The 19,028-nt window shown below is 62.2% G+C and overlaps 7 protein-coding genes across 7 annotated transcripts; 5 read left to right on the forward strand and 2 right to left on the reverse strand.

The window, feature by feature from the left end:
* Positions 1–493: 493 nt before the first annotated feature.
* On the forward strand, positions 494–2,303 carry HRG_09044 (metallopeptidase family m24 domain-containing protein; the record flags this gene model as incomplete). Its single annotated transcript, XM_044867515.1, has 4 exons — positions 494–534; positions 664–731; positions 791–917; positions 998–2,303. 4 exons carry the CDS (start codon positions 494–496, stop codon positions 2,301–2,303), a joined length of 1,542 nt encoding a protein of 513 aa, XP_044717536.1.
* Positions 2,304–2,621: 318 nt separating this feature from the next.
* On the reverse strand, positions 2,622–3,980 carry HRG_09045 (legume-like lectin family domain-containing protein; the record flags this gene model as incomplete). The annotated part of the gene is made up of 2 exons (XM_044867516.1): positions 2,622–3,810; positions 3,877–3,980. 2 exons carry the CDS (start codon positions 3,978–3,980, stop codon positions 2,622–2,624), a joined length of 1,293 nt encoding a protein of 430 aa, XP_044717537.1.
* A 594-nt stretch (positions 3,981–4,574) lies between these two features.
* Positions 4,575–6,194, forward strand: HRG_09046 (ALG6, ALG8 glycosyltransferase family domain-containing protein; the record flags this gene model as incomplete). The annotated part of the gene is made up of 4 exons (XM_044867517.1): positions 4,575–4,651; positions 4,714–5,106; positions 5,167–5,480; positions 5,533–6,194. The coding sequence occupies 4 exons, from the start codon at positions 4,575–4,577 to the stop codon at positions 6,192–6,194; spliced, it is 1,446 nt and encodes a 481-aa protein (XP_044717538.1).
* Positions 6,195–8,519: 2,325 nt separating this feature from the next.
* Positions 8,520–12,053, forward strand: HRG_09047 (williams-Beuren syndrome DDT (WSD), d-TOX E motif domain-containing protein; the record flags this gene model as incomplete). The annotated part of the gene is made up of 7 exons (XM_044867518.1): positions 8,520–8,522; positions 8,583–8,648; positions 8,735–8,793; positions 8,888–8,906; positions 8,965–10,811; positions 10,919–11,198; positions 11,241–12,053. 7 exons carry the CDS (start codon positions 8,520–8,522, stop codon positions 12,051–12,053), a joined length of 3,087 nt encoding a protein of 1,028 aa, XP_044717539.1.
* An 870-nt stretch (positions 12,054–12,923) lies between these two features.
* Positions 12,924–13,852, forward strand: HRG_09048 (palmitoyltransferase ERF2; the record flags this gene model as incomplete). Its single annotated transcript, XM_044867519.1, has 3 exons — positions 12,924–12,988; positions 13,047–13,432; positions 13,485–13,852. 3 exons carry the CDS (start codon positions 12,924–12,926, stop codon positions 13,850–13,852), a joined length of 819 nt encoding a protein of 272 aa, XP_044717540.1.
* A 574-nt stretch (positions 13,853–14,426) lies between these two features.
* HRG_09049 (PPR repeat family domain-containing protein) lies at positions 14,427–17,015 on the forward strand (the record flags this gene model as incomplete). The annotated part of the gene is made up of 1 exon (XM_044867520.1): positions 14,427–17,015. One exon carries the CDS (start codon positions 14,427–14,429, stop codon positions 17,013–17,015), a length of 2,589 nt encoding a protein of 862 aa, XP_044717541.1.
* A 487-nt stretch (positions 17,016–17,502) lies between these two features.
* Positions 17,503–18,768, reverse strand: HRG_09050 (mis12 protein; the record flags this gene model as incomplete). Its single annotated transcript, XM_044867521.1, has 2 exons — positions 17,503–18,615; positions 18,706–18,768. 2 exons carry the CDS (start codon positions 18,766–18,768, stop codon positions 17,503–17,505), a joined length of 1,176 nt encoding a protein of 391 aa, XP_044717542.1.
* Positions 18,769–19,028: the final 260 nt, after the last annotated feature.

Below are 19,028 nucleotides of genomic sequence, written 5' to 3' on the forward strand. Positions count from 1 at the left end.
GGATCGTGAAGAGGGATTAGACGTACGGCACGGCGGGGGCTTGTGGTTGCGAGGCGATGCCGTGCGGTACAGTATGTGCAGTGTACGCCTATGCATACCATGTACGCGACATATGTGCTCGGCCTCGAGCAGCTTGCGAGCAGGCTTCATTGAATAGGGCCGGGGGTCGAGTGCTGGCGACGTGGACCGGGAGCCCGATGTTAATTGGAAGACAACTTGGACGTCGAGGGTTCGCAGGAGCCAATTTTGCCAAAGGCCCCTTTACTCTGCGCCTCAACCAGCGACTTTGCGGCTTAAAGCCTTGGGCGTCGGACTTTGTTGTTTTTGCCGGCGTCGGCACCGATGATGGAGGGGATCGGCCGAGACTCGGCGGGAAGAGCGGGGCCGAAAGTATGGGCCTTTGTACCGGTACTTTGTACGAAACACCAAAATACTTGGCCGATGATTGGCAGCAACCTGCTTCGTCACTTCACTCTCCACCATCAACTCCGACATGGAGCTGGGCCGCAACGTAGAGCGCGACTTGGACGCCTTGTGAGTACTGCCCTCCGTTTTCCCGATAGCTACCTAGCCATAAGATGCGTGCTTGGGCTACGGGCGGGCGTATGTCCATCAGAAGGGGGGCTGACTGTCAGGGACGGCGGCGACGGCGTCGGCGCAAAGGTCCCTGAATGTCCAGGGCCGGAGGGGAGAGGCGGCGACGGCGACGTTGCCCATTGTCAAGTATCCCGGTGCGTTGGAGATGCCCTCCCCCCGTCTTCAAACGTCCCGAGCCTAACTCCACCACCAGCCAAGCTTCACGCTCGTCGCGTCGCCGCCGAGCTCGACGTCGACAATGGCCTCGTCTATCTAGCAGGCCAGCCCGAGGTCAACTTGGATGACTCGGATCAGCCGCGGCCTTTTCGTCAACGGCGATAGTAAGAATCCTTCATTGACCCGTCTAGCACACGGGCTTGACGACCAACGAGCGCTTGCTGACCAGGGCATTGTTCTGTAGCTTCTTCTACCTTGCCGGCGCCAACTTTGCCGGCTGCCACGTCACCTACGACATTGCCGCCGACCACCTCATTCTCTGGGTTCCCCACGTCGCGCCCAAAGACGTGCTGTGGTACGGGTCCAAGCCGTCGCCGCAGCGCTGCATGGCGCTCTCAGACGTTGACGACGCCCGCTACGCCGCCCAGCTGCCCGACTACGTGAGCCGCCACCACGCCGCCTCGACCGTCTACGTCTTGCACGCGGACCAGGCGCCGCCGCCGCCCCATTCGGCCCACGGAGGGGCCGCGGCGAGGTGCCGCATCGACGACGTCCGCCTCAGGCCCGCCATGGACCGCGCGCGCGTCGTCAAGACGGACTACGAGGTGGCCATGGTGCGCCGCGCAAACGACGTCTCGAGCGCGGCGCACCGCTTCGTCGCGGAGCGCCTGCTGCGGCTCGACAGCGAGCGCGACGTCGAGGCCTTGTTCCAGGCTGCCTGCCACCTGCGCGGGACCAGGTCGCAGGCCTACGCCGTCATTGCCGGCGCGGGCGCCAACGCCTCGACGCTGCACTATGTCGACAACGACGCGCCCCTCGCCGGCAGGCAGCTCGTCCTGCTCGACGCCGGCTGCGAGTGGGACTGCTACGCCAGCGACGTGACGCGCACCATGCCGCTCTCGGGCTCCTTCTCGCCCCGCGCAGCCGCCGTGCACGCCGTCGTCCAGCGCATGCAGGACGAGTGCATCGCGAGGGTCAGGCCGGGCGCCGTGTACTACCACCTGCACCTGCACGCCGCGGCCGTTGCCCTGGCCGGTCTGCTCCAGCTCGGCATCCTCAGGGGCGACCGCGACGAGATTGCGCGCGCGGGCACCGTCGCCGCCTTCTTCCCCCACGGCCTGGGACACCACGTCGGGCTCGAGGTGCACGACGTTGACGGCGGATTCCCGCTCCTGGCCCCGCCGCGCCCCCATCGCTTCGTCGGCGGGAAGCGCGTAGCCGTGACGCCCGAGGCACTGGTAGCCATGGCCGAGGAGCTCAAGGCCGACGGCGGCGAGGAGACGTCGACGAGGGGCAAGCTGAGGCCCAACATGATCGTCACGGTCGAGCCGGGCATCTACTTTTGCCGCCCCTTCCTCGAGGCCGCCTTCCTGGCCGACCCCAAGCACGCGCGCTTCATCGACGCTGACGTGCTTGAGGGCTTCTACCCGGTCGGCGGCGTGCGCATCGAGGACTGCATCCTCGTCACGCCTGACGGGCACGAGAACCTGACGTCGGCGCCCAAGGGAGCCGAGTTGCTAGACGTCATCAACAACGGCGGCCACGGGTAGGGCTGGCCGTGACGCGGGGCTAGATGTGAGAGAAGGCGAGCATGGAGGTCGGTCACCGTTGGCCTCGCTTCTCTCCTGCGCATGAGGGAGAACGTTCCCAACTGACTGGCTCGTGAGCGCTCGTGCTGCGACGGCGGAGAAGAGGCAGCACCAAAGCGGTCCGAGTCCATTTGGAATCTCACACTGGTCCCGACCAGTCGTCACCTCGTGACACGTGCATGATTTCCTACATGGAGTAGATGAGTAATGTACAGAACGACGGCGCCAAGACCTTGCAACTCCCCCCTTCGCCCTTCTTTTCTCCCCCCTTCCCGGCGCTCAGAGATACTTTTTAGGGCTGTTTGCCCGGCGCCTCTTGTAGACGACGTAGGCGGCAGCGAGAAAAACCTGCGTGCCGACAAAGATGAGGATGAGCTTGCCGTGGCCGGGCATGGACTCGGTCATGACGTCGGTAATGCTGGCGTGGTGGTCATTGAGGTAGTCCTCGAAGGAGTCGTGGTGGGTCGAGAACTTTTCGTTGATGTTTTTGTGCATAGCGCTCACCTCCCTCCCGAGGTCCTTGACGTGGTTGAGCAGGTCCTCGGTCGGGTGCGTGGCCGACAGCTGGGAGCGCAGGGCGTCGAGGGCCTTTGTCGTCTGCTCGTGGCTGTCCTCGCCCTGGTGTTGGAGCTCGACAATGGAGGCGGTGATGGTCGAGAGCTGGTGCATGAGGACCTGCAGCCGGTTGTGCATGTCTTCAAACTGCGCCGTCGACGTCTTGAAGTGGTCGGCAGGCTCGTCGGGCATGGGGCTGCCTGCGGTCCCGCCCTTGGAGGGCTGCTGCTGTTGGGTGGCGTACCCGTAGGTGTTCTGGTGAGCGGCGGCGTTGTCGGCGTCGCTCGAGACGATCGAGTCAGAGTGGACGACCAGCTTGAAGACCTCAAACGAGTCTGGGTTGTCCGGGGTGGCGGCCGTGATGCCAAAGTGGTAGCCGGCCGGCAGGCTGACCTTTGTGGTGTCAAAGCAAGGGTGGTCGTCGACTTCGACCTTGAAGGCGTCGTGGGTCTGGCGCAGCTTGATGCGCGTGGGACGGCCCAGGTTGCGGTACGAGTACTGGCAGTGGCCAAAGGCGAGATTGTCGATGCTGTGCTGGTGGGCGTAGTCGACGGAGCCGTCGTTGAGGAAGCCGCGGACCATGCCGCCGGAGCCGCCGTGGGTGTCGATGACGAGGCCGAGGCCGTCAAACTTGCCAACTGTGTAGATGCTGTGGGAGCCCACCTCGTGGCCGCCCTGGCGCACCAGCCAAAAGTTGATGTTGCCGCCGCCGCGCTCGCCGCCGCTGGCGCGGAACTCGATCTCGGCCTCCCAGGCGGAGCGCGTCAGGGCTTTCTCGGCCCATACGGCGCCGCGCTGGTTGCCGGGGGCCACGGGCGTGAGGATCAGGCGGTTGGAGAGGAGCTGGGGCGGCTGTGGCTGGCCCGAGAGGACAAAGTTGGGGATGCGCCCGGGGCTGTCAGCGAAACTCAATCTGGGGCGGCAGGTTAGCTGAAACTCAGTCAAGGATATGCGCGAGAGAGGACAGGGCGAGGCGAACCGGTCTGATTGCCCAAAGCTGAGCTCGGGGATGAGCGACTCGGCGCGGCTGATATGGGCAGCGAGCAGGGCCGCCAGCGCGGCGGGGAGGCCTGAAACTCGCATCGCGGCCTCGACTGGAGGCTGAAATCGACGTGTCCGAGGCTAATTTGAAAAGGAGAGCAAGACTGATGAGAGGAGGACGAGAGGCAGTCGAAGTAGGGCTGCGCTCGGGGCCCGGCTTGTTGAGGACACTTTGCTAGTGGGCGGCCTTGTCGAGACCCCTGGTTTAAGCTCGGCGCCCAGCGCTGACGGGCCTTAGAGTGCAACGGGCCTGAAACAGGCGCGGGCATGAATGAAAAGAAGCAAAGCGTGGGAGCGAAGCACAAGTCTGGAATCAAAGAGGCAGTACGAGAGAATTACAGCCCGTTTTTGGCAGAGCAAGGACAGACAGTTTCTGGATACCTAGACGGGGGAGCTCGCTCATCAGGAGCTTTCTCCAGCCACAAGGGAGGGAGGTAGCTGTGTGTGGCTGTGCTACCCCGGGTGCTCGCTGAGTCATGACGTACAGCGAGCCGCGGTAGCACGCCCAGGTGCCATTCAGGTGGGCGAGGGTCCTGTAGCAAAGACTGCTCCACCAGCCTACCTCATCAGTCGACGATGGCGGCGCCGGCAGACGACTGAATCGACCCCTCTCCCCTCACCGACTGCCCGGGCCCAATGGCGGACTCATACCCGACCCTGACGCAGTGCGCTGTCGTCGCCGCCGCCTTCAAGGTCCTCCTCTTCCCGGCCTAGTAAGTGGCCCGCCCTGTTCTGCCCTCTCGCTTCAAGCCGGCCAACAACGAGCACCACACAGCAAGTCGACCGACTTCGAGGTCCATCGCAACTGGCTCGCCATCACAAACAGCCTGCCCGTCTCCGAATGGTACTACGAGCAGACGTCTCAATGGACCCTCGACTACCCGCCCTTGTTCGCCTACTTCGAGTGGCTCCTCGCCCACGTCGGCCGCCTGGTTGACCCGGCCATGGTCAAGCTCTACAGCCTCAACCACGAGAGCCTGCAGACCGTCTACTTCCAGCGCACCACCGTCATCCTCTCCGAGCTCCTCCTGGCCTATGCCCTGCAGATGTTTGTCGACTCGACTCCTGCTCCGTCGCGCCGTGCCGCCCAGGTTGCCGCCCTCTCCATCTTCCTTTCGCCGGGGTTGCTCATCATCGACCACGTCCACTTCCAGTACAACGGCTTCATGTACGGCATCCTGCTGCTGTCGCTCGTTCTCGCCCGGTGCAGTTCGACGCTACTCCACAGCGGGCTCGTCTTCGCCGCCCTGCTGTGCTTCAAGCACATCTATCTCTACCTTGCGCCCGCCTACTTTGTCTATCTGCTGCGCACCTACTGCCTCTCGGCTCGGTCCGTCTTTCGCATCAAATTTCTCAACTGCCTGAAGCTCGGCTCGGGCATCGCGGCCATATTCGCCGTCGCCTTGGGCCCCTTTGCCCTCATGGGGGCCCTTCCGCAGCTGCTGACCCGCCTGTTTCCCTTTTCGCGCGGACTTTGCCATGCGTACTGGGCACCCAATGTCTGGGCGCTGTACTCGCTGGCCGATCGCGTCTTGATATACCGTAAGTCTGACAAGTGTGACACTTTGCCTAGAGCGCTCTAACGTCAACGCAGTCGCGCCGCGGCTTGGCCTCGCCGTCAAGACGGACGCGCTGCAGAGCGTCACACGCGGCCTGGTGGGCGACACGGCCTTTGCCGTCCTTCCCGAGATCACGCCGAGGATGTGCTTTGCCTTGACGCTGCTCTTCCAGGGATTGCCTCTCATCAAGCTCTTTTTGCAGGCCACGTGGGAGAACTTCATCGGCGCCATCACGCTGTGCGGATATGCGTCGTTCTTGTTTGGCTGGCATGTCCACGAAAAGGCCATACTGCTCGTCGTCATCCCCTTTAGCCTCATCGCCCTGAGGGACAGACGGCACCTGAGCGTGTTCCGACCACTGGCCCTGGCCGGCCACGTGTCGCTGTTCCCGCTCCTGTTCACGCCCGCAGAGTTCCCCGTCAAGACTGTCTACACCATCTTCTGGCTTGTGCTGTTCCTGCTGGCCTTTGACCGGCTCGCGCCGGCGTCGAGCAAGCCGAGGGTGTTTCTGCTGGACCGCTTCAGCACCCTGTACATTGCCGTCAGCATCCCGCTCATTGCGTACACGTCGCTGGTGCACCCCGTCGTCTTTAGGCAGCGCTACGAGTTTCTGCCGCTCATGCTGACTAGCTGCTATGCGGCGGTGGGGGTGGTGGGGAGTTGGGTTGGATTCATGGTGGTGTATTTTACCTCGTGAGCTGAATGAGGCCGAGGAGGTTGCCCTGGCGTGCATGCTACGGGTGTTTTATGAATTCCGAAACTCGAGAAGACGAGGGCTCGGTCTGAAATGTGTTACAAGGCGCCAATGTTTAAGGAGTGGCAGATGATGAAGCCAATGATGATACAGTAGAGACGGCTGAGTCATATGCGGCGGAATGGATGGGACAAGTGGGGCGCCCCACGTGAGACGCAAGGCTGATGGACGGTCAAGCATTTCTGGCGGCAACCTCAGTCGGCGGACAAGGGGCCGTCAATTTGCGCCAACCTCTTGACGCCGGAGAAAGCAGGCGGCCAAGATGGGGATGGGAAAGGTGGAGTTGAAGTGCTTGATAGTTTGGCGGTGACCCGGCCAGTTGCAGGCCATGCGCGCTCTGTGTCATGCGGTGGAGGCGTTCGCGACGCGTCAAGATGCACTCAGGAGACGGGCAAGCGACAGCTCCCAAACCCCTGCTTGCCGGTGCGTGCATGCAGGCCGGGAGGGAAGAATGTCACGCAAGCAGATGGGTAGGGTTGGGGGCTGGGCAAGTTGCGAGAGCAGTCTGCATGTCAACCAGGAATGAGTCCAGTAGGAAAGGAGATATGTAGACGGGTGCGATCAATATAGCAGACGAGAAGAGAGCTTCCGACGGGCTATGATACCGAAGCGCGAGCTCACATGGCAGTGTTTTGGCCGGGTTGTGCCTCGACTGAGTCGCGTAGGAGGTGGCATTCATCGACCGGGGACGAGCAGCCCGGGGGGGGTCAATGGCAGGTTCGCGCAAAGACGGCAAGGGCTTTGAGTGCAATGATTTTACGTGCATGAATCCGGCTGCATTCGACGCGCCGTGGAGCGACGAGCGCAATGAATCCAAAAACGTTGGTGAAATGGCAGCGGGCGCGTGCAGGGCGCGCGGAAGAGGCTGCGGCGGGCAGGACGAGTGCTGGAGGAGGACGACGACGAGGCGGAGGGGCGGAGAGGACGAGAGCCAGGAACCTTTTTTTTGTTCGACTATTTTTTCCCTGGCCAACTAAAACCGCCCCTGTTCAGTCTGTACGCGCTACCTTATTCGCCGCGGGGAGGGGAAATGGAAAGGTACCGGGCCGGTACCCTTGACGATGGAAGCATTGAGGGATCCGCAGCAAGTGGTACCTTGGCCAGCTGCGAGGTGTGCGTGTCTATGTGAGAAAACAAACAACGAGGAGGAGAGGGTAGAGGAGAAAGAGAAAGAAAGGATGGATTGGTAAACAAAGGTAACTAACTGTTTGTCGACGGTGATGATGACGAGCAGAAGACGAGCAAGAGAACGGGAGTTGACCTCCCTGCATCTGCCTCTTCTTGAAGTTTGCATCAACAAACTGATTTCTGAAGTACACACCTACCCGCGTACGAATCCATCTCTGTATCGGAGCAGATTCAAGATGAATGCATCGCCGGAGACTCCTCCAGCGCCTAGGTACAGTACTACAGAACCCCCCCCCCCCCGGCTCGTCCGCCTCCTTGTACCCGTGGTGTAGGTTGGCTCCGGAGTACGAGTACGGAGCACGAGTGCCAAAAAAAGCCAAGGGTACAAAGCTATTTTCGCATCTTCGGCGCCGGCGCAGGTTCCTTTTCGCCGCACGCGCGCTGGCGCAGTGACCTGGTCACGCCCGGGGTCCTCCCACCGCCCGCGGTACCTCCCTAACCTCGCTCTCTCGGCCTCTACCTTGGCTTCTTCCATTCTTTCTTCCCTCTCTCTCTCTCTCTCTTTTCCCTCTCTCTCTCTCTTCCCTCTCTCTCTACCTCGCCCCCCCACAGTTTTTTTCTCTTTTCCCTCCTGCTCTCCCTTCACCACCCGCCCTCTTCTTTTCTTCCTTTGCATCGTCGTCGTCGTCGTCCTCCTCGTCTGCTTGCAACCTCGCCCGCCGCCTTTACCGTCCTCGTCCGCCAACACCACCGCTGCCGCCGCCGTCATCTCGCCTCTGCGTGCCGCGCAACCTGGCCTCGACTCCAGTCCCCGCGAAGCTGCTCGCATGCCCGCCTCGCACCCCGACTCCAGCCGCCGCATATAAGTCGCCTGGCCCGCACGACGAGCAGCGCGACTCCTTCCTTCCTCAGCCGGCCCACGCGTGACGACAAACGGCCCCCTCCAATCACGTCTTCTTATTCGCTCGAGCTTCGACTCTCCGCTGCGCGCCACCCCCAGTCCGCGCTCCGCAGATGCTGCCTCAGCCTCGTCACGGCCGCGCTCGACCTTGCTAGTGGATGGCATATTATAGCATCTCCGCCTTGCCTGGTGTTTTCGCAATTGCTCCTCGAGGCGGAGCCTCGTCCATCTAGGCAATCATGGTACAGGCGCCCTACCCGCCCGCCAGGACAGCGCGCCCTTGCTCACACCCGCCTCCCCAGGTTCTCTTCAAACGCAAGCCCGTCAAGTTTCTGCCCCCGCCAGACATAGAGGATGATGCTACCGAGGTGCCATCCCCCCTCCAACCTTAACCTCCTGCCCTTGCGCGCAGCCAACGTACCCGCCTCTACTTACACGTTGTTTCCTCCACTAGGTGTGGCATATTCCCCAGACGGGGGAAGTCTTTACTACCTACGAGGACTATCTGAGCCGGTGAGTCTGGTCATCCCCCTGATGGCTGGGGGCTCTCCTGTTTGTGCGGCAATCACGGCTAACTGTGTGGCTTTCTCCCCCACTCGCCATTCAGTATGGAATTCTACAAGCAGGTAAATCACCTACAACCGTTGTCATCAGACGACCCGAGGCTCACCTGATGCTTCACAGCGCCGATTCAATGACCAAATCACAGGCCACTCAGGCTTGACCTTCCTCGAGGCCTTCAATAGCGAGGTTGGCACCCCCACCTCGATTGCCCAGCACACCTGGCTCCTTTACCCCTTTCCCCCCCCCATGAGCGTGTCGAAGCAGCAGCTCACTCGCTTCAATGTGCAGCTCACCGGGGGTCGTGAGGTCGAGGCCTCCTTCCCAGAAGCTCTGAAAGGGCCGATTCTCCGAAAGGTACAGTTTCAGACTATTTCACGCCTCGACAACCTCGTCGACATGATCTACGATGAGTTCAAGCACGACTTCTATCCCGGCGAAGAGGTGACGGTCACCATGGATGGCGGCGAGAGGGTGCACGGCCTCGTGAGGGACAAGACGACGTTTGGGCCTAGAATGCTCTCCGACGGTTCCCACACGCAGCCCGTCACGCGCTACCTCGTCAACGTCAAGGACTCGGAGGAGGAGACCATGGTCACCGACGAGCACATCTGCCGCGACCGCGGTGTCTTTACCAAGTCCATGCTCAGGTCCTTCATCAAGAAGACAGTCATTAGAGAAGCCTGGACCGGCGCTCCTTGGCTGGTCAAGCACGACTACGCCGGCCAGTACCACATCGACACCAGAGTCCCCCCCCATCTCCGCTACGACACCAAGGTCCAAGAGCGCCGCCAGTTGCAGGCGCAGAAGCGTGCGCCCCCCTATGAGGTCAACGGCCATGGCTCTGCCCTGCACTCGGGCCCCGTCCGGCTGCCCGAACTGAAGCCCGCGCCCAAAAACCACAAGGGAAAGCAGGGCCAGCACGGCTCCAAGGGCCTCAAATGGCCCCTCAACATGTCAGTCAACGGCGCCAATGGTGCGGGCTATCCTTCTAGCAACGCCGATAACCAAGGAGGCAACGCCAGAGGAGCGACGCCGCCTCCGCCTCCGCCGCCGCCCCCCAAGTACCCGATCGAAGACCTCCAACTGGAGCCCAAAGAGGGCAGCGTGCGTCCCCCGCTCAAGTTTCTGTGCAGGGACCCTCCCGTCGACGTGGAGGGATGCGGGCCCATGTACGATCAAATCGACATGGCATCCGTGGGTGCGTTGTTGGAGACGTGGGACACGCTCAACGTCTACTGCGAAATATTTCGACTCGACTCGTTTACCTTTGACGATTTCATCGAGGCTATGTCAGTATCCTCTGAGCGCGTCCATGTCCAGCTCTTCGAAGAAGTTCATTGCGCCGTGCTCAAGGTCTTGGTCGACTCGGAGCGAGACGGCGGCAAAGTGCAAATCACCCTCCCCAAGCTGGAGGAAGAGGACAGCGACGGGGAGGAAGGGGAAAGCGAGGCCGATAACACGGAACCGACGCCCGAACCGGAGCTGAAGCCTACGGGCCGCGCCACCCGCAGTAGCCTTGCCAAGCTCGAGGCCGAGCGACTGGCTGCCGAAGCGGCGGCGGCGGAAGAAGAGAGCTTGAGAGCGGAACTCGAGTCGAGGCACCGCGCCGAGGAGCTCCTCAAGGAGTATGATTGGATCGAGCACTTGCGACAGCGAGACTTTGCCAAGGGTGGCTGGCAGAGAATCATTGTTGGTCTACTTCACCAGCTGTCCAAGAATGAGCGACGGGAGAAGGCTTGTGAAGAACTCTTGCTGCAGCTGGTCCCTCCCAACACGAGCCCGACGCAGGATGCGGTCCAGCAGACGTACGCCAGCCTCAGCATCAACTATCGCGTGCAGGCGTTGCAGATTCTCTGCATGCTCACGATGGAGACCAAGGCCGTCAGGGGCTACATGGAGGACTGCAGCGAGACGATGACCAAGTATCGCAAAGACAGGATCGAATGGCAGAGGCAGCGAAAACAGGCGTAGGTTTATTCATTCCTCTCGGTTTCCTCTCACTTCTTCCCGCGCATCGCTTGGCTTTTAGCCGGGGCCGCGCGTAGCATTTTCCGACAACTAATGGGCTCTTCAGGATGGAGGATCTCCGACAGCTCAACGAGGAGCGCAGGGCGTTGATGCCCGACAACTCGCCCACGGGCGAGTTGAACCCTTCCGTCAAAAAGGAAGAGGACGTCAAGATGATCGAGGTGAACGAATCGCAAATCGAGAAGGAGGCAGACGCCGAGGGCAGTGACGAGGACAACAACAAATCGCAGAAGAAACGTCGCGGTCGCGGGCAGTCGGACAAGCAGCGGAAGCGCGACGAAGAGCGAGAGCGAAAGTCGCGAGAAAAGGAAAAGGAAAGAGAAAAGGCAAAGGAACAGAAAGGCTCAACCAAGCTGCCGCTGCAACAGTTGAAGCAGTACAACAAGGTCGTCAAGGAGATCCAGAAGAAAGAGGACATCATCAAAGGGTGCGAAAGCGAGATTGCCGTCATTGAAAACGACTTGCGCGAAGCGGACTGCCCAAGAACAAGGGTCCTGGGCAAGGACCGATTTTGGAACCGATACTACTGGTTTGAGCGAAACGGCATGCCTTACGCCGGCCTCCCCAACAGCTCGACGGCCTATGCTGAGTACGCGAACGGCTGCATCTGGGTGCAGGGTCCCGACGAGCTGGAGCGCGAGGGCTACATCGACGTGCCGGCCGAGCTACAGGACGAACACAAGACAAAGTTCAACATGACGATTCCGGAGCGCAAGGCCATGGAAGAGGGCGGCATGAGCGTCTTCAACGCACGGCAATGGGGCTACATATGCGAGCCCGAGGACGTGGACCAGCTGATCCGGTGGCTGGACCCGCGGGGCATCAACGAGCTGAAGCTGCGCAAGGAGCTCCTCAACTACAAGGACAAGATGGCGGCGCACATGGAGAAGCGCAAGAAGTATCTAGCGGCGGCAACGGAGCCGGGGACAACGGCCGCCGACACCACCAAGGACAAGAAGGACGAAGCTGCGTCGAAGCGCACGAGCTCGCGGATCCGAGACAAGTCGCCGGAGCCGCCGAGCTACCGCTGCCTGCAGTGGCAAAACACGATGGCGCTCGACGAGCTGGGACACTTGCACGTTGAGCAGACGCCGCCGCCCCGGGCGAAGAAACAGACGAAGAAGAGGGAAGCGATGAGCGAGCCGGCCGGCCGAGGGGTGGCCAAGATCCGGCGTCGTTGATGGGGCAGTCGAGACACTGGGCCCCTTGGGTCCGCTCTGGGTGGCACGTCGACGTCCATGTCGAAAGGTCGGTCGGAGTAGGAGGAGAGGGACAGTGTCGTGGAGACGAATGATGGCGTGCATAGAAAGGCGACTGGTGTTCTGGTTACATGTAAAAACAATCATGGCAAGGCGGGGGGGGCGTTGAACGGCTCGCGGCGGTGGTGTTTGGTGAGGGTTCTGGTTACCGGGCGATACGACGACTGCGTGTGAGTAGATCGCGTGTACTGCATTCCGGCGGTGTGCAAATTCCATGTCTTTAGGCATCGTGATATGTGAGAGTGACGTGACGGTGGTTGTGGTGGTGATGGTGGTGATGGTGGTGATGGTGGTGATGGTGGTGATGGTGGTGATGGTGGTGATGGTGGTGATGGTGGTTATGATGATGACGTAGCTAGGTGGTCTGTTTGACGGTCAAGCTGTTGAAAAGGAGGGCAAGCCAAGACTACGGTGCGGTGCAAGACGAGAAGACTGGGGGTGATTGAAGGATGAGGGTCCGGCCTCGGTTTGTCTCTCGGCTGCTGGGCTGGCCTCGGCTCTGGCCACGGTTCCGGTTCCGTGCCGACAAGCGCAGTTTGTCACCTGCTAATTATATACTATGCTCTCGGAGCCTAGGCAAAACAGCTGGTGGAATAAGTGGGGGTTCATCGTCAGGTTGCACGTCATGGAAGGGGACTAGTTGATCTGAATCCAGAGGAGGGATGCTTGGCTCTCTCTCTCTTCTACAGAGCTGAATTACCTCGCCTCGGCGTTCCACAGCCCACGACGATAGTCACAAAGACAAAGAGGTGGCCCGGGAGTTTTTGAAGAAGGAATCAAAAGGGGACAAGGATGGCTGCCACGACTCCCTCGGATGCAGCGGGCGACAAGCCGCTGCCCAAGATCAAGCTCTACTGGTTCGGATACTTCCATGATGGGCGCCCCAAAGAGAGCACCGACTGACGACCGAAACAGGCTCGAACGATCGCGGTCGCAGCGCATCGTCTGGCTCCTCGAGGAGTTGGGTGCGCCGTACGAGCTCGAGGTCTTCCACCGCGACAAGCAGACGATGCTGGCGCCGGCCGAGCTGGAAAAGGTGCACCCGCTGGGCAAGTCGCCCGTCGTCAGCGTCACGCCTGGCGGCGGCGGCGACGCCGTGGTGCTGGCCGAGAGCGGCTTCATGACGCAGTACCTGTGCGAGCACCTGCCGGGGGGCGGGCGGCTCATGCCCGCGCGCTGGAAGGAGGGCCGCGAGGGCGAGGTCGGCGGCGAGACGGAGGCGTGGCTGAGGTATCAGTATTACCTGCACTATGCCGAAGGCAGCCTGATGCCGATCCTGGTCATGGCCCTGGTTATTTCGCGTATGTGCTCTCCCGTCCATCTTGGGCTGAAGCGACGGCTGACGCAAAGCAGGCCTCAAGTCCAGCCAGGTGCCCTTCCTGGTACGGCCCATCACGTCGGCGGCCGCCAACGCCATCGTGTCCAACTTCATCTTCCCCAACGCGCAGAAGCACCTGCGCATGCTCGAGGGCCAGCTGGCGACGTCGGGCGGGCGCTACCTGTGCGGCGACTCGCTGACGGCGGTCGATATCCTCATGAGCTTCCCGCTCATCGCGGCAAAGGGCCGGTGGGACAGCATGGGCCGGTGGGAGGGCGGGTCGTGGGCCAAGGCGCACCCGCGCGTGGCCGAGTACGTCGAGAGGCTGGAGAAGGAGGAGGGATACCGGCGGAGCGTGGAGAAGATTGAGGCTGTCGACGGAAGCTTTTCGGCGACGCTGTGAGGTTGCTTGGCGACGCGTGACGATGTCGCAAGGTTTGAACGCGCATGGCTCTGACTTGATGCTGGTAATTGCTTTTTCGGCCGATTTTCTCTGGGCCGATTTCCTCTGGGCATTTCTCTTATTAGAATCATGATTAATTATCCGCACGTCTGATTGGTGGTGACGCTCGAGAGCTCTCTGCTTCTGAAGTCATCGACAAAACACTCGAAACAAGGCCATTAGAGATGTAAACTACTAGAACAAAGCTCTCAAGACTCTCTACCTGTTTAGTAATTTATTTCCATGTTATTTCTATATCTTTTTGTCTCAAAGGGCTTTGTCTCAAAGGGCTGGTGCATTGTGCCCCGACAGCTCAGCTATCAATTTTGGCAGGAGAAATCAGTAGTGGCTCAGTAGGTAAGCAATTTTTCCTTGGCCGAGCCAGGCGAGCCTCAACTCTAACCTTTCCAGCCCGACAATGGCCGACGTACTTTACAACTGCAGAGCTTCCCAGCGCCGACCGACCGACCAGTCCCAACGCTGAAATACTCTCTTATTGTCCGTTCCCGGGCCTCGGTCCCCCCCGTCCGGCACCATGTACGTGTCGAGAAACGTGTGCGGCCGATGCGCCTCGCGGATGCACCTGGTGGCCGCCACGGGGCGCCCTCACGCCGCCTGCTTCTCTTCCTACCCGGCTCACCTGCCGTCAGAGGCGACGACGCCGTCAGAATCCCCACAGCGAGCTGTAGAGGCCGGCGCCCCTCCCGCTGAGCTTGCCAGCACCCGCCGCCGCCGACTCCTCGGCTCCAGGTCGGCGGGCTTCCAGAGGCCTCCCAGTGCCCTCGACGAGGCCGCCGTCGCCATCTTTAAGGATGTTGTGCGCAAGCCCACCGGCGCGGGCACCGTCTCTCGTCGGTCCTCCGTGTCCGAATGGGACCTCGCCACCAAGATGAAGGGGCTGGACAGGAGCAATGCCGGGGCCCGAGACAAGCTCAGGCGCTTCCAGGCAGACATCTGGCCGCACCTCGAGGATATGCGCGGTCAGATACCCAGGCACCTGTGGATCTGCACCATGGACTTTCTTGCCGGCATCTGCGATACGGTGGCCCGAGAGGGCCTCACCGGCGTCAGCATCGACCTGTCTCGGATATGCGCCCGCATCGGCAAGTTGGAGCTGAGTCTTCGCGGCCAGCTCGTGTCCAGCCTCTGCCACCGCCTCATCACAGAGGAGCTCTCGTCGCCCGACCCCAGTGCCAGTCCCGTCCTCCAGGAGCTTCTCGACTTGTGGAAGCACATCTCCCAGCTCAGGCGCGTCAGTCAAGGCCACAAGGCCCCCCTGCGGTTCGTCCTGCCCTCGGCCGACGAGATCTTGACCGTTGTCGACGCCGAGAATCGGGGCTCCAGCCAGATCGCGCCCGCGACCAAGGCCCTCTCCAGCATCCTTATCCAGTTCCGCACCGAGGAGGCTCTCGCGCTCGTGCCGGGGCTCCTGGCTACCGTTGCCGTCCTGTCTGACCCCCGACTCACCAAGCCCGACAAGGCAGCCGAGGCCGCGCCCCTGCTGAGACTCGTCGCGACCGCCCTACAGCAGGCAATTCCCGACGAGACCTACGTGAGAGGTGTGTTTGAGGATAAGATGCGCGTTCCGCCGATGAAGGTGACGGAACTCCAGGCCTACGTGCTCGCGCAATGGGCGCAGGCCTCGGCCATGCTGCAAGACGCCGATGCACCCTGGCGACATGCCGGCCCGGAAAACCCAAGGCGTCCCGGTGGGCCAGCATCGTCGGGCCTCAGCGCCTTTCACAAGCAGCTCCGCGGCGCCTACCGGTCCCGCAACACGGGTGCTATCATCTCCATCTGGCAGGACCTCAGGGCCCGCATGGCTCAGCGGCCGCATCTGGTGCGGCAGATGCGCGAGGAACCCGACTTCCTCGACTTCTGCATCTTCGTGTGGTGCGCCGTGCGGCGGCCGGCCAAGCTGCAGGAGACGCTCCACCTGATGGACGAGATCCAGGTGCAGCCGACCATCAAGTCGTACACGGCTATGATGCATGGCTGGAAGGTTTGCAAGGAGACGGACAAGGTCACGGCGCTCTGGGACAAGCTCGTCGAGTCGGGCACGAGGCTCGACACCGTTGTCTGGACCGAGCGCATCTCGGGCCTCATCGAGGGCGGCAGGCCCCAGGCGGGCCTGCGAGCGCTGGCCGAGATGATGGCGCTGTGGAAGCAGGCCGTCGAACAAAAGGGTCACCAAGGCGCGGCCGCCGTAGCCGTCCAGCCCAGCATTGAAGTCGTCAACGCCGTCTTCAAGGGCCTCGTCCGCCTCGACGTCAAGGCCGCCAGCGAAGTCCTCGCCTGGGCCAGCCGCCACGGCATCGAGCCCAACGTGCGCACCTACAACGTCCTCATACGCCAGAGCTTCCGCAGCGACGCGGCCGACGACGTCCAGCGCCTCCTGCGCACCATGAACAGCCGCGGCGTCGAGCCCGACGCGGCCACGTTTACCATTATCCTCGAGGAGGTGCTTGGCGCTATGCACAACGCGTCGGCGGCTGAGCAGGTGCTGGCCGTGCAGCAAGTGCTGGCTGAGATTGAGGCTGCTGGCCTGCGCGCCAACGCTGAGACGTACGGCAAGATGCTCTACGCCGTGGCGTCGCTCACCAATGGCGGCGCCGACGAGGCCATCGCGGCGGTCCAGCGCCACATGCGCGGCGCTGGCCTGGCCGCCACACCGCACGTGGTGACCATCCTGCTCGAGCGGGCGCTCGCGCGTGACCCGCCCACGCCCGGCGCCGTGCAGGCCATCCTGCGCGAGCACGGTCTCACCGGCATCAGCCAGGGCGACCAGACGCTGTGGGAGCGCGTGGCCAGCGCCCACGCCGCCATGGGCGACACGGACGCCGCCATGGCCGTCTTTGCAGACCTGGCCCGCGCGGAGCGGCCCGTCACGTCGCTGCCGTGCCTGACGGACCTGGTGCGCGCCCTGGTGGCTGCGGAGCGCCGCGAGGACGCGCGCGGCGTGGTCAACGCCACGCTGGCGCACAAGGCGGCCGAGCGCCGCGGCGGGCTGGACGGTGACCGCTACTGGCGCCATCATTTCTGGCACCTGGCTGGGGGCGAGGGCCTGCTCGACTGGGACAAGTTGCCCCTTGAGCTGCAGGAGCGGCTGCGCGAGGCTTCATGACGATGGGTCATTCACGGGGTGGCAAGGGGGGCGTGTCGTCCCGCGCCTTGTCCGGAGTCGAATCGCGATTGGGAGAATCAACGGCTGCGTGATGATCGCTCCAGCCACCTGCCCAGTTCAACTCTTGGCCTCTTGTTGCATGGCCTCGACATGCCATATTCAGTTATCTCTTGTACAACAAGGGCGTGGATTCTCCCTATCCGAAATCATTACATTCAAAATATAGACGATAAAGAAGGGGAGAGGGGGGCGTTAAATCATGAGAAACACTTGATCCCTTGTGCCTCGCGTCGTTGCCCATCAGAAGTACTCAAATTGACGCCGCACGCCTCGTCTATGACAAAAAACCCGGTCCTGTTGGTATATCCTCCCTCTTCCGTCCACATCCGACAAGTCACTTTTCTTGTCTCTCCGAAGCAGCGCAAGAAAAGATGGGGGGTTAGGAAGAACCCCCGGCGAGACTCCCAACGCCACTCTTTTGCCGAGCTCACCCGCCCCCGGTGGCGGGCGCGTCATCATCGTCCATGGCGTCCTCGGCACGCCTGCGTTCGCCCAATCCTCCCGTTCCACCGCCACCGCCACCGCCCAGCACGGCCGCCGTGCGCTCCAGGCCGTCGACCTCGTCACGCGTCAGCCGCCGGCCCTCGCCAGGCCACTCTCCGTCGCGCACGTCGCCGCGCGGGCCGAGCTCGAGCCCGCCCACGCGCTCGAGGTACTTGCGCGACGACGCCTCGATGTACTCGGCGCGCTCGCGGCGCCACGACTTGCTATGCGGCTTGTCCGACGACGCTCGCTGCTGCTTATTGGACGCCGCCGCCACCGCCTCGTCGTCGTCGTCGCCATCGCTCTCTTGGCCTGTGGCTGGGTCTGCGGTGCCGAGGTCGGGGAGGAGGGTTCGCAGCGAGACGGAGAGGGAGCGCAGGGCCTGGAGCTGGGAGAGGGCAAACTCCGTCGTCGTGGTTATGGGCTGCTCGCTGCCGCCGTCGGTGAGGTTGCCCTTGTCGCCGAGGAAGCCAAAGGGGCTGGGTTGGAGCTCGTCCCGCGCCCCTCGGTCTTCCTTTTTTACGTCCCCTTCTCCTTCCGCCTGGTCGCGCAGGCCCAGAAGAGCCTTGAGCTTGCGCAGCAGAGCGTCGTTGCGTACTCTTTCGGCCTCGAGCGCGACGTGCAGCTTCTGGCTGGCCTGGAGGCGGCGGCGAAGGGCCGTCACCGACTCGACCGTCGGCCGATCCACCTGATGTTGGGGACTGTGCGACGAGGCCAGGGGTAAGTCCAGCCCGTCGTAGTGTGCAAGGCGCATGTAGGGCCGATCCTGAGGGCGGACGGTGAGAATGTTGCGCATGGTGTAGAGCTCAAAGAGGTCAAAGTTTTTGTCGATGGAGGCGTTGAGCAGCGTCTCGAGCTGGTGGGTGCCGTTTTCGATTTCGCGCTTGGCCGCGGCGGCCGCGTCGTCGTCGTCGGCGGGGGTGGCATCGCCATTGCGACGGGACTTTTGGGGGAAGCCGAGCTTGTTTGGGGGGATGGAGAGTAGCAGGCGCTCGACTGAGTCGAGAGCGCGGTCGGCGAGGACGTTGACGGTGTTTATGATGTCGTCGAGGAGGGACTGCTCGGGAAGAGAGAAGCAAGCGTTAGCCGAGGGAGAGACAAAGTCGGGAGATTGATGGCGGGGCCGGGGAGGGGAAGGGCGACGTACAACGGGAGGATAGCTAAAGTGCTCAGTCAGGAGCTCATAGTCGGAGCTGTTTGAGGCAGACATGGAAGGAAGAAGACGAGGTTGATGGTCGCCGTCGCGCCGAGGGAGACGCGACGCGTTGTGTAGATGAGAATCGTGATGGACGGATGAACAGGACGGGATCGGATGGAGGCAGCCTCAAGTCGAAGGGACGTGATAGCTCGGTCGGGCTGGGGCGGTGACGGCTGAAGGTTCGCGAGCCAGTGAGGGAGATGGGATGAGACTGCTGGATCCCGTGTCGTCGCCAACAAGAGACGAGGCCATCCATCAACAGCTTCGAGGTA

The sequence above is a fragment of the Hirsutella rhossiliensis genome (assembly GCF_020360975.1).
Source record: "Hirsutella rhossiliensis strain HR02 chromosome Unknown scaffold00011, whole genome shotgun sequence".
Lineage (NCBI taxonomy): Eukaryota > Fungi > Ascomycota > Sordariomycetes > Hypocreales > Ophiocordycipitaceae > Hirsutella > Hirsutella rhossiliensis.